This window comes from Symphodus melops, assembly GCF_947650265.1.
Source record: "Symphodus melops genome assembly, chromosome: 2".
Lineage (NCBI taxonomy): Eukaryota > Metazoa > Chordata > Actinopteri > Labriformes > Labridae > Symphodus > Symphodus melops.
In genome coordinates, this window is record NC_136692.1 from 21,669,073 (window position 1) to 21,683,275 (window position 14,203).

A 14,203-nucleotide genomic window follows, 5' to 3' on the forward strand; every position below is an offset into this window, starting at 1 on the left:
TTAACGTGCCACGTGATCAATGCTCACTCGACTGCTGCTAGCTTAACTTTCGTCTTTTTTGGAATCTGCTCCATTTCAGGAAAAGAACTCGGAAGACACGTTGACCATCAGCTTCTGTAATCATAATGACATGCAGGCAGCTACGATGGATCCAGCGGAAGAGCCCCCATCGATGTTGTGGGGACTGGACCCGATCTTTTCTGCTTTCGCCAAGCTGTATGTCAGAGATATCCTGCAGATGACAGAGTCCACACAGGTGCCAGGTAATAACAAACACACTCACGTTTTGTCTGCAAATTCAACATTACTTATCAGATGACCTAATAAACACAAAACAAACAACCAATGTGCATGCTCACATCAGCTAGTGTTTATTTCGGTTGGAAAGTTAGCAAACTCATTTTTGAGTTCCCAACCAACTTTCAGATTGTTATGATGAGAATAGTCTCATATCTTTGTTTCCATTCATGCTTCACAGGTATTTACTTCTACAACTCTCACCCAATCTACAAAGTTGATGTGCTGGGTACAGTAGTTTACAAGAGAGAAAGAGAAGACTTCTTCTGTTATGGAGGTAATCTCGCTTTGTCCCTGCTGTGAACAACACTGCTCATATTTCAGGAACAAGTTGAGTTACAGTGAGTGAAATGAACGTGTGTGTGTGTGTGTGTGTGTGTGTGTGTGTGTGTTATATTAATAACAAACAATTAAATATTTCATCACTGATGTAATGGGAATGCTATCTTCAGGACATTGTTGCATGTTTGTAGTAAAACATTGAGGAAACCACATCCCAAGTTTTATTTACAATCAAAACAAAGTGACATAAACATTAGTTCCTTTTTGTATGAATGACTTAATATAGCATAGCTTTTAATTATACATTTCCTCATGTACAAAACTGTCTTTGTCTGATTTTGGGTTTCTTTCCTTCCTCTTACAGTGGACGATGGTACTGGCGTTATAAACTGTTTATGCTGGAAAAATGACCTATTGAAGGAGGCGGGGGATCCTACCAAATGTAAGATTACTTTTGTTGCATAGTTCTGATCAGTATTAGTCCTTAGATTTAACTTGTTTTCAAATTTGTTTTTCCGATTTCTATGATGTTTGGATGTATTGTATTTTACTGAACTGAAATTCAACTGAGTTGAATCTACAGTACAGCACTTTGGTCCGCCTTGGCTGTTGCAAATGTGCTTTATAAATGAAATTGACTTGACTTAGATGGCTGAGGTTGTCTAAGTATCACATGTTTTTTCTCAAAATAATTATGTGATCGGTCAGATCGCAGATGATCTCCTGGCATGGTTCAGCTGGGAGGAAGAGGAGAAGACCAATCTGACCGACTAGTTCATTGAACATTTGTGTTCTATGAGCTAATTTCACTGCTGTTTATACGTTTGTTCAGTTTATTTGTCAGATGTACCACACAGCTGTATTTTACATACAAAATAGTTTGTAACAACCTTTTGAGATCTTTTTGTTATAGTGTACAGTTCCCTTTTGCAGTTTTCTTCAAAAGCACAGCTATGTTTACATTCAGTTAATGTGTCCTTGAGGCTGCACACGTGTTGAAGACACCATATTTCATATATCACCATGTCAAATAACAACAAATGAAAGGTCGACCATCTTCATTAACTACAATTTGATTTTAATATCTCGTCAGATTTTTTGTTGGGAGCTTCTTGGGGCTAATGGGGGGGCCTCTTACACAAAACGTTTTTGTAAAGTGCTACTAATACTGTACAAAAATTCTTCCTGCCTGGGTCGCTTTAGCTTCCTTTAGCAATTAAGTTCAATTGTTTTCTTGGAATACAGTTTATTTCGGCATGAAGCTGGATTTTAAGTAATGTTCAGGTTCATTGAAATTTGAATTATTCTTTGATATTGTATGATTTTTCTAAGTTTGTGCTTTTTTTTATTTCTCTGAAAACGAACATGTGCAGTGTGCACCATGTAGTCTCTCACTTTGTCTGACCGCTGGTTTGTTCTGGGCAGGCAGCACTGTGTTTGGATTAAAACTGTTTTACTGAAAAACAAGCCCAGGAGAGAAAAGTTCAGGTCAGAAATCTAAACCAGGAAGTTAAAAACAGCTATAACATTCAGTCTGTCTGGTGTGCAGAACTGTACACTGTAGCTTAATGATCAGTCTGTGTTATGTCAGCACTACAAACATTCCACTACACATTACGTATAGTTTGAATATTGATTAGTTCAGCTGTTTAGGTTTTGCAGCTTTATGCACACAGTCTTCACTTCTGTAAGTGGTGCTTCAAAGATTCAACCTGATGTATTTAATTAATGCTGCAGAGCCCTGTATCATTTTTGGCTTGCTTTTTACATTTTCAGCAGGGGGAAAAGGCAGTGATGGGGCTCTGGGAGGCCTCAACCCAGTCGCTGAGCTGGAGAAGCTGAGACAGGCTCAGCTGAGCCGTTGCCACCTGGAAATTGGAGAGCTGCTCCGAGTCAGGGGACCGGTGAAGACCTCGAGGCAACAGAGAGAAATCTCTGCTTCAGTGTACTGTGAGTGCAAAGTTCGATCCTATGTGGTCCACAGTTGGAGTCTGATCTTCAATAAAGCATTCACTTTTACTTATTTTCCAGTAGTTAGTTTCAAATATTACAGTGAGTTAACATATTCAGGATAGTTACACTAAATAAGGGACTCCAGTTGCATCTGAATATATTGGGGATACTCTCATTGCTATGATGCAATGTATGTTTTTGCAATCTTTTAGAAATACCAACATTTAACAGCTGCTTCCTTAGAAAGTGCTATTGCTTACTTTTTTTCCCCAAATAATCCCACACACACTTAGTTTCTGCCAAGGGCATTCTTTATCCTAGCATTGCAGTCCCACTTTATGATGGCCTTCATGTGCCTTCTCTGTTTCACACATACTGTGCACACAACTACACACAGCACATATTTTATTTCTGAGTGCCTGCCACGTGTAACCTGTGCCTGTTCATCATGTGTCTCTGTATGTTCCCAGATAAAGTGAATGACCCGGTGATGGCCGTCCAGATTGCATGGATGATGGAGGTTCCTCAGCTTTACAGACAGTGCTATGACAAATCATTCAAGCTGCAACCAAATGCAACTGGGTAAAAATCTTCATCCTTTAGTCTAAATGTTATAATACAACTACTGTATATAGCTACTGTAGCTTTTCAGCTTCATTTAAATGTAGCACCAGTTTTTACTCGAGTTCCACTTCATATTCTGTGTTCTTGGTGAGCAAACGCGTAACAAAGTAAGGCATTTAATGAAGAAGAAAACTGCAGTCTTTCAGGTACAGTTTGTAGTTATACATTAAACCAAATATACATTAAACAACTTGTATTTATTCCAGATTTATATAAAAAAAAAAAGAGGTAGTAGTTTATCAATAATAAAATGACCCTTAACTTATTTATGAACTGAAAGGACGGATATTATCAGTTATTAATAATGATACAAAATAAACGTAAACACTTCTATAAATTGTTTTAAGTTCTGTTTTTTTTGGTCTGTCCTTTTTTCCTGTAGCTTAGCCACCAATCCCCTTAGCAAGGCTACAAATATTATTAAGGATTTTGTCAAGCAGAATTCTGTGAGCAGATTCAGACCCTATGATGTTCAGGACCTCCTGCAGCCTCTGATCCCCAGCCAGCCTCAAACAGCCTCAGCAGACCAGGTAGGCCAGACAACAAGCTTGGATACCTTTTCACAAACACAAACATCAAATACCAGGCTGTTTTTCAATCATACTCCTGAGTCAAGACTGATAAATAGAATAAAGGAAGACAGTCTGGATTTGATTTCTACCATGGAAATGTGCTAAAACAAATGAAGTTAATGGTCATATTAAAGGAAATCACATTAGTCATACACTAAAATGCTCCTCTTGCTATCGAGGAGCCTGTGGAGGGTCCGTCTTCATGCCAGCAGCTTCGCCATCTTCTGAAGGAGGCCCTTCAGGTTTTACAGGATGAGGGTATTGTGTACCGCAGAGTCAAATCCCAGGATGAAGTCTACCATGTGAGAAATAACAGAGAAATCTGAAAAGAGTTGCTCCTTCTTCAGAGGGGCAGTTGTTCGAAGCATTCATCTTGAATGTGTCTCTTTGATTCTGTGATCAAACAACAGGTGACTGCAGAAGACAAAGATCTACTCATGGCCGTCAAAGACATTATAAGGGAGGACTCAAGGAGGGAGAAATGTAAGAACACTTTGTTTTTATTATACAAGAGAACTATTGGATGATTTTGACCTGCTGTAGTTTTTAGCTTTACTTCACAACATAGCTCTCAGTGTTTAACTCTTAATTATCGCCACTTAAACATGTTGGCCATTTGATGTATTTTTGTAAAATATAGCTAAAGAACTGAATGACTTGCTTTTATTTTATACTCTTTAAATTAATAAGCAAACTAAAAGACAGGTAGTTAGTAGTTGGATTTCTAATCATATTTTAAGTAAAAAGAAAACATTTATTAACAAATGTTGAAACTTTAGAGAGCATTGTTCTCTTCCAATCCCTTCCTTGCTAAAGTTAATTAATACAAACGCCGCTTGACAGGACTACATTCACAACTGCTGTACCTGTTTTTTTACCTCTTCAAATGTTATATGAAGTTAACTAACAAGCTTAATTTTATTTTATTTTTTTACTGACTGCTGGGCTGTATAGATATAGGGAGTGTTGATATAGTGCATTGAATTGTGCAAGTGGATATCGGTGTAGATATGGATATCTGCATTGTATGAATCTGTAGTTTGTTGAAAATCATAGTATCTCAACTTATACATATATTTATGGAAAATCAGTGGAGTGTACAGTATATAGTGTAGAAAAGGCATATCATTTTTCATGTAATACTTTGAACATTGTCTTTTGTGTATTGTATTTTCGTGCTTTTCACTTTGTTTTGTATCTTTGATATGTCGGAAATAACATTTGATCAATAACTACAATAATGAAAATGCTATCCTGAAATATATATTTTTTAAATGTTTGATTTCTCCTCTCTCTCCACATAGCAGTGATTTTCATGGCCACAAATAAAGCTTGTGTTGACTTTTTTCCCCCTCTTCCTTGTGTCTATAGATTCAGAGAAGGGCTGTCACATCCTGCACATTCTTTCTGCTATCAGGCAGCGCCACAGCCTCAACGTGAGCAAAGCAGCGCTGGAGCTGGTGCTCAAATCACTGGAGTGCAACAGTGACATTGTCAGTACCAGTGACAACCATTACACCATGTTTTGAGCTGAGGACACTTGGGCTTGGGACCTATATTACTGCATATGATGTGTATAATGTGACATTGCACCAAAAAGTGAGCGGCAAATATGTTTTAGTCAATAATGGTATTCTGTAGTCTTCTTTTCATCAAGTTTAGCACTTTACAACACAATTTGAACTACTAATGTTCTTTTAAAACAATAACTGTAGATTTTTAGCACGGGTAAAATATCAACTTATTTGGAAGAAAAATCATACAAATTAAATATCAGGAAAGCATCAAATATGGTGTCTAATATTGTAATTATTTACAAAGGTTTGGTACATTTCAAAATGAACAATGATTAAACTAACGGCAAAGATTGGGCTTTTGTGTGGCTCGATTCAAAGAGTAAACCTTCAGGTTTAGTCTGGTTCATCTCTCCAAATGTCCTTTTTTCCATCTGCAGTCTTTAAAAAAAATATTAAGATAAAAGCTTGTAGTGAAGGATCAGTTTCTTTACAGCCCCAGTGGATGTTGACAAAAAGAATAGGAGATGGGCGTTTAGAAATTTCCCTTCAGATCCACAGAAAAAAAAAAAAAAAATCTTTACATGCAGCGTAGCGCTAATCATCGTTTGAAATTTATTCCAGATGGACGATTTAGTTTTCAGCCTTCCAATGAAAACATAACAGACACAAATAGTGAACGTCTGCTGTGTGGAGCAGGTCATAAAGAATTAGGAACCATAAACATTTAAAAAAAAAAAAAAAAAAGGATATTTTTTTCTCACGATTTTATGGCCTGTCTGTTTTATTATTTGCCTTGTAAAGAATTTAGTTATGTGGATTTTAAACTGTGCTCTAAAATTAAAATGTATTTTTATGATTATAATGATGATTATTGTTATTGGGTACCTGAATTTCACTCATAAAGTCAGTGAAGTGCAGCTCTAAGTAGTTAGGACAAATGTATTATTGTGCAGAAGTTCTCTTCTTCTACAAACACTAATTTAAAACCCCCATGATGCTATTGATGACCGTATAGGGGGCCTTTTGGTGCTGCTATCAAGCCTTTTATAATCTCATATGAATATTCATTAACACCACCACTAAAGCAGTTGATATAAGTCTTGAGCTTTCAGGACCCCAGGAGTTCTCAGGGTGCTGGGGCAGATACCAAGTTAGATTTCAGCCTGAGGCTAACACCTACAGTGACATCATTTAAATAACACAGGATTGAGCGTGATACTTACTGATGCTTTAATTACATGGTACAATTGTGTTATTCATAGACACTTCTTTATTGTAAAAAAAAATACAAATACATTTCTTACCTACTCACTTGTGTTGCTGTCTACACAGGGGGGCAGTGTTTGGTCGTTAATTGGCTCTTTCATGTAGAGCCGGCTGCTGATTGGTCGCTTGTGAAACATCTGTATCCATAGTTTAGTAGATCGTGTCTCTGGCCAGAAAGCTGCACACAGCTCCTGGAGATAGTGAACGAAACTAGCTGTATTATCACGCTGTCATCTATTGCACAGAATGGGAGAACACCTTAATAAATAACACAATAAGGCTACACTTGGAGGCGAATAGACTATATCGTGCCGGGTATTTCTATAGGCCAACAACATAATGTTGCATATTCTCTCAAACGTAGAGGAAAAGTTATGGGGAGGGAGGCTGTGCTAGACGAATGTATTATGAGAATGATAAATTCCCTCTGTATCTGCTGCTTACAAACGCAGCTCCATGTAACGCACACACAACAGCACGCTTCTCTTCGGGAAAAGCACAACCAAATCCCTATTTTTTTTTCCTAAGCTCCAGCTTTATTCCAAGTAGCCCTGAGGACGTGATGAAGCCCATCCCACTCCGTCCCCTAAATTCACTGCGCCTGCCGGAACGCAGCAGGACGCGTTTGGCGCTGGATTTGCCGGCTCCCTTTTTCCATTCAGTCAGCCGCTATAACCTCAAGATAGGCTGATGCCCCTTTTTAGTAAGCATCGCGCCAGACACAAAGGAACTTGCTTCACTTTTTTTTTTTTTTTTTTTTTAAGGTGACCGACTTCACCAAGGCTCCGTCAGCCCCTGGATAACAGCCTCTTGTGTTTGAAGGCAACGTGAAAATCGGTCTGTTCTTGGATATTCAGCTGTGTCTGCTTCACCGCGTGTCTTCAATTGACTATTGATAAGTTTCTGGTTAGATTTGACCACCGTTGCGTCATCGGAGGGAAGTCTGGGCAGGCCAAATCTACTGCGAGGAGCTGATGTCTTAATGGACCTCCGAATGGTTAAATGACACAGCGATGAATGTTGTGATTTCTCTCCCATGATATAGCCTAAAGATAGCCTATCTGGAGCCGCAGCAGCTGCCTGTCTGCTTGCCAGTCGCCCTTAATGCATAGCCTTTGCAGGGTCAAGATGCAGTTTCGGACTGTGCTGGACGTGAAAGTCGTGGACGTGGAGAAGAGGCGCAATCCGTCTAAACACTACGTGAGTTGTCTGCTTCGGCTTCATCCATATGTCACCTCATTCCCACCTTGTCCCATTCAGACGTGTCAGCGGCGCGTCTCTGGCCCTGTTCACAGTCACAGCATGACACCTAAACGCATCGTTTAGTCCATTAAATGTAGCCCAGCTAAGCTAAGCTCACGGGAAGACTCTAATTCAGCAAGATCCCTGCTCATAAATGATGAACTATTTCAAAGCATTACTCGCTAACACTGCACAGCCTTTAAGCAGACATACTTCATGAACGCAGGTGAGCTGTCATAAATGAGTACCGTCAAAATGTGCATCCCGGACGCATTGGAGTAAATGTATTTACTATCTTTAACATTTCAAAAGAGTGCCCGACATGTGTATTGGCTTTGCAATCAGTGATGTTTGCAGTGGTTTCAGATCTGTTTGGTGTAAACCGATCAGATACTTGAGGGATTTCATAATGCACCAAACTCAACCTGTCAACCTGTGTTTCTCAATAAGCTGCAAAGGTTGAAACAAAACTTTCACTGCCAAATTGACTTCAAGTTTTGGCCTTTGTGGGGTTTTTTTTATCTCACGAAAAGGCAATACCTCAGCGTTTTAAGACTGAAATAATAAAACAGAGTCAGGATTAGTTCTATTGTCCTGAAGAATGTATCAACCGGTGAACATGTCAAAGCAGTCAATAGTCACATGACGTCATCCGAATGTCCCATTTACCAAAGACCATCATCTTTCATGGATTATTTTCTTTAACCAATAAGGGCCTTTTTGTGTAATAACCCTGATTAACAATACGAATATTCAACATGGTCCATAGCTTTCCTGGTGCTGATGTTAATTACCTTTAATGAGAATAAGTATGATCAGTTGTCATTGTGGTTTCCAAATTCCTGTATTTGTCCCCCTCAGTAACCAGAAGGATCGTTTCTTATTTTAGATAAAACTTTTTGATCAGAAGTTCATTGTTAATCTTGAAAAGAACTGTTGACATGATAACTGAACGACAAGGTAGTAACTGTTACAGAGCTTCACAATAAGTAATGTCCAATTATTTATCTGCTATTTTACTTGTTGCTTTATGTCATCAATATGTTACTCAGAATATAAACCACCTTGTCTTCCTCCGTCACTGAAAAACTAAGGACAGGCTTAAAGGATCTTTATTACCTTCCTGATCCTTGCCTGCTGTGGACTTTATCAATACCGCCCCTGTTTTATACACCAGTCTGTGTTGTTCTTTGCATTTCATGGCCCTGTATTCAGAACATATTTGGAGTTCATCAACAAGCCATTATAAATGACTTGCTTATATGCAATTACATTCCTAGAGACCCTTGAGCATAATGTTAGTTGGAGACAATTAGCACTCTTGCTCCCGAATGATAAGAGAAATTCCCAGGTGTCTCGTCATATGTGACCCTTCATCAACACTGTATGCTTTATAGGTGATGGAAATGTTATAAATAGTGTTGCTTAATTTATAACACCACCCTAAACACTTTACTGCAATATGATTGCACTGTATATTTCTTTTAACTTTGTCTGACCCCAGTGAAACTGACTCCTAAATTCTGACAGTGTGGAGGCATCACTGTTCAGAGCCCCGGGGCAAAAATCAACTGCCTGTCCACGATTGACAACCCCAACCCTCCTCCCCCACTTCCCCCAGATTATTGAATACGTCACCTTCAAGCACACATCAAGTAGTACAGTGTACATAGTCGGATAGACATGGCAGCTTAATTATAGTTTGCCTGGAGCTCTTAAAAACCAACCAATGCTCCCGTACTGGAATAATACCTGCCCCAAGGTTTGCTGTGCGCCAATTAGTTTTCTTGACTCAATACAATTTAATAGCAACAATAGCAACTAAATTGATAATTATCTTTAGATTAGATGTTGAAATTGCTTCAAAATGAGGTTATAATGCAGAATGAGCCCCTATGCACTTAATTTAACATTGTACACTCCTACACAACTTTGTGTGATAAAAATGGAAACAAAGTAAGGTTTTGTTTGATTATGATGTTGATGACATGAATCTCTGTTGGCTTTGGACATTTGAAAGTTAGCCACTTTACTATTAGATTTTAAAAATGTAATTTAAATTACATTAGGACATGCATTGGTATGGAAAAGCATTCATGGAGAGATGGGGCTACATCACAGGAAGTGCTCCTGAGCTGTAAGGAGTTCAGTGCCTTGCTCCAAGGCAGCTCGACAGTACTTGGGAGGTGACCTTGCACTCCTCCAGCAATTAGTCCCTTTGATTGAGCTACTGTGGCACTTGTTTACTTAATTGTTGACTGAGCCTTGAACATGATAGTAGTAAATTGTAACTCAATTCAGGTGTGTGCTTTGTTCTCAAAGGCCGTACACATATTTTTGAATATGTCAGGATGTAGCGCTTTTAAGATCCTCCATAAGTGTCTCTGAATCGCTTATGAGGATCTTCAAGCAAAGGTTGAAATCTGTTCCTTAAGTCTGCTGTGATGGTTTCTTTCACAACACTAAACCAATCAATGATGTCAAATATCTCAAAAACTTTGGGGCCATGATATTGATGGAAAAACAAGAGTTGATGCTTCTTTATGTCAGTGTGGTTGACCTTTGAATCCAATAAAAGGTTCACAAGATGAACATCTTTTTCCTCTCATCCAGATTGTTTTTTTCAGTTTTCAGTCAGTACGTTTTTTTTTGTAGCCTGTAGCTATTGCAGCAAAAATGAAAAAAAAAAGACAGCTGTGTTCAGTGTAATGTAAAAAAATAATCCTATCTGTGCCTTTAGCTTGGGTATTAAAAAAAACAACATCTTTTTTTGTAAAACCTTGAAGCTATGGTTTTACAGCGTGGACTCCTGACAGAGCACATGAACCCTTCTTACTCCTTAATTTTCACACGTGTTAGCATGAAGACTTGAGCGATGCACAAGCGTTAAAATAGCGACCAACATGCTCTTGGTAAAATGTCTAACCATTCTTTCAAAGCACCTTGAAGTCAAATGATTGTGCCTAGCAGGCTTAAGTGGTTAAACAAACAAGGTCTGTTAGACATCACTGGGGGTAAAGACTGTGAATCATTGGTCTGCTGTTCAAATAATTTATTTTCAGAATCCGAATCGGTTTTTATTCCCAAGTACATTTACAAGGAATTTGTCTGGGTGTATTGTGCAAAGGAAAAATCAAGGCTAAAATAACAAGTACTTGAAAAAAATGAAATTGAATTGAATTTAATCTGTAGTTTGTTGAATTGAATGTAAAATAGAATTTAAACACTGTCAATTATAAAGAATAATAATAAAAAAAACAAATGTACAAAGGGTGCAAGAGAGAAAATAAATGCGAAGTCCAGTGAGCATTAATGTAACGCATAAAGAAACAGTTTCAGCCTTCACATTACTGTGATGTTTTCTGACTGTGGGGGCAGATGAGAGTCTGTGTTATGTGGGCGGAGGGTGGAGGGCAGGGACATTCTTCATGTCAAGAAACTGTTCTTGTGGCTTGAGGTTTTGGTCCTGATGGACCGCAGCCTCTAACCTGAGAGGAAAGTCTCAAACAGTCCTCGTGCAGGGTGAGATGGGTCGGCCCACGATCTAACCTGCCGACTCAGGGTCCCGGAGGTTTACAGGTCGTGGAGAGATGGGAGACGGCAGCCATTCACCTTCTCTGCAGAGCGGCTGCAGCGCACCAGATTGTGAGGGAAGAGGAGAGGATGGACTCGATAACAAGAGGCGATTAGCTTTGTCTACTTAGCTTTTCATTTTATCGCGTGGACAGGAGTACCCAAGTATAACAGTCAGAACATTGCCAACTCACTGATAAATAAGGCAATGGCTTTCCCCTGTTCCATGCTTTATGCTGATAATCAAAACAGAGTTGAGCTAAGCTAACTACCTCCAGTGTAAAACTCCATACTTTATGCACATAGTCTACATAAGAGGATGTTAAATCATTATGTCCTGCTTATGAAAAAGATGTTTAAGGGTGTCTCAAAAATGCACCATCTACAAAACAAATAATTGGACTTTGCATTAAGATGGCATAGCAGAATGATGTGGTGCTTAAAGGCAGCAGATTAGTGGTCCTCCGTCGTTACACAGTTGTTTCTCCCACCGAGTAGTTGAGTGTAACATGAGCTTCCCACATCAGTACAACTTTCTAGGCTGGTTTTGTTTCGCAGGACCCAAGCTACTGTATGCACAGTTAAAATGTAACTTGAGCTGCAATGTGTTTTGGACTCTATCTCAGTGGGCCAGTCTGTGGCCTAGTTTCCCTAGTTACCCTGTCTCATGAGACAAGGCTAGTCACTGTGAGAAGAAAAAAGAGGGAAATGGGGAGAGAGAGAGAGAGAGAGAGACAGAGACAGAGACAGAGAAAGAGACAGAGGAGAGTAAATGAGAGAAAGACACAATCTGTGTCACCCATTGAATCTCATTTGTAATGTTTGTGAAGCCAGCTGGAAATGCTTATCTTGTGAGAGGAGGGGGAATGAGACTTGGGGCTTTGTCAAAGGGAAGTGCTTGTTGGACTGTAGGGAAAACTGGACCGCTGAGTCGCAAACGTGCATCCAAGACACATGCGCGCACATTCTCACACTGGTTTTTGTGCATGTGTGTTGTGTTTACAGGACAAGGTGAGAAAAGAGAGAGTGCGAAGGTTGGGCTCAGCCATGTTTACCTTAAGCTTCTGTTTCCCTTACAAGTCCCAGTCCCTTAACATTTCATTTTCTCGTGGCTCCTGTGCCACGCAAAGGCCCAGACTTAAGGACGGTGTTGTTATTTGGCACCGTAAAACATCTCTTCAGAGAGCTGTTCCCCACTCAAATATTTATTGGTCTATCAAACACGGAGTGATATCTCGCTGAAAAAGGTCCCTGTTTTCAGATGCTCACCTCAAACTGAGAGGCTCATGCTGGGAGGAAGAGAAGTTTATGAAACTGGTTCTTTAGAGGGGGGGGGGGGTTGTTCATTGTTTGGGAGAGTTTGACAACGAGCTGGAAGTGCTCAGGGGTCATGTGTGTGAAAGTGTGCGGGTGTGTAAAAGGGGACCTAGCTAACGCCTGTTAGTGGACTCAATCTTCTCGACGCTCTGTTTCAATGGCTCGAGCTTAGACACCAAACACTGACAGGAGTGTTTATTCGTGTTGCAGGCTGCGACAGTGCTTGACAAAAGCGTCGACAATGTTGTCGTCCTTCCACTCTTATCACCAGGACCTCCCACCCATGCTGGGAGTTCTTTTCACGTGTTCCAGTGAACCAGATGTTGTTTGACATTGTGAAACATTTTATGTGTCTCCTGAAGAACTCTTAAATACACAACACAAGCTCTATTCCCAAAGCACAAAGTCTATTATAATTGGGTTAAAAAGCAAGTTATTGTGTTGGAACATGGCCTCAAACTATAAGAACTCTTCTTGACTTCTGATAACAACACCTAGATGTGGCGTTGCTCTGTAACAAGGTCGAGCGTGCATGTGCATCGTGTTTGGAAAATGACCTGAACTGAACTTTGTCGACATCATGGAGTGTGTCGTCAACGGGCTTGATGTGTGTGTTCTCGCCGTAATGGGAAAAAAAGATGTAGAGTGAGAATTCGTCTTGCTTCCAGCTCTCTTTTTTTGATGTACTTGATAGTTAGGAAATTTGCTTAAACGTTATTAAAATCAGTCCAGCTGGATGAATACTGTATGACAAGATAATCTTTCTTTACAGAAGCACTCAGGGTTTATTCATTATGAATATCTGATCTGCTTAATAATATACTCAGCAAAAAGAGCCATTATATAAAAACAATACTGTAATATATCCCAGAAGTCAACGCTGACACTACGTGAACTTGGACCGTTACGTTTTTCTCCTAAAGTTTCTTGGATGTGTTTAAAAAGATCAAACTTAATTCTGGTTGCTATTAGGTACATTAAATTCTGTTAAAAGAAGTCTAATTAGAACCATATGGTCACTATCGTATCAAGACCCATCATACAGTAAACCGCTTGACAACAATTACAACCGCATAGGAAATAACAGTGGCGAGGAGAAAGTTCCTTCTAACAGGCAGAAGTCTTGAGCTGAACTGGACTCGTGTTGAACAGCTTTCTTCTGAGACAGTTTTGGAAAGTGGAATCGAATCGAGCTGCAGTCCTTTATATCAGGCTCTAGATACCACGTCCTCTGCCTGTGTGAAGAACGTTAAGTTGTAGCTACAATTTCATTTCCATTTAAACCCTGATATGCCTGTTTTACATATATCCACATATGTACTGTATTGTGTATGTAAACAGTATGAGGCCATTTGAAGTCTGTTACCCTTTCAAATGCTGCTCAGCACTGACAGGATGATTAACTTGCATCCTCTCTTGTAGTTTGTTTATGAAAAATTCATCACTCAAGACTTGATTTTATTTTAGACTCCCATCACACATGCTGAAAACACAACTTGGTGTTCACATGTTACTGCTGTTACTTTGCTGATGTGTGCTCTATCTTTGTGTAGCATCAGT

General features: G+C 39.4%; 3 protein-coding genes across 5 annotated transcripts in view; 2 read left to right on the forward strand and 1 right to left on the reverse strand.

Annotated features, from left to right (window-relative positions):
* LOC306820094 (ras and Rab interactor 2-like) overlaps positions 1–14,203 on the reverse strand; it is a 272,812-nt gene that overhangs the window by 174,378 nt on the left and 84,231 nt on the right. The window lies entirely within an intron of this gene.
* On the forward strand, positions 35–6,107 carry stn1 (STN1 subunit of CST complex). 2 transcript variants are annotated; one of them, XM_079337797.1, is made up of 9 exons: positions 35–263; positions 479–574; positions 944–1,021; positions 2,356–2,529; positions 3,003–3,114; positions 3,539–3,686; positions 3,908–4,030; positions 4,139–4,211; positions 5,100–6,107. In XM_079337797.1, the coding sequence occupies exons 1-9, from the start codon at positions 131–133 to the stop codon at positions 5,255–5,257; spliced, it is 1,095 nt and encodes a 364-aa protein (XP_079193923.1). In that variant the 5' UTR covers positions 35–130; the 3' UTR covers positions 5,258–6,107. The 2 variants fall into 2 exon arrangements, with proteins under 2 accessions (XP_079193923.1, XP_079193924.1); XM_079337798.1 differs by having other exon boundaries at positions 3,911–4,030.
* Positions 5,195–14,203, forward strand: part of sh3pxd2aa (SH3 and PX domains 2Aa) — a 111,018-nt gene continuing 102,009 nt past the window's right edge. The window contains exons 1-2 of the mRNA XM_079337760.1: positions 5,195–5,221; positions 7,557–7,711. Of these exons, the coding sequence (XP_079193886.1) occupies positions 7,616–7,711 (96 nt within the window). The 5' untranslated portion in view covers positions 5,195–5,221; positions 7,557–7,615. The remainder of the gene's footprint in view (positions 5,222–7,556; positions 7,712–14,203) is intronic.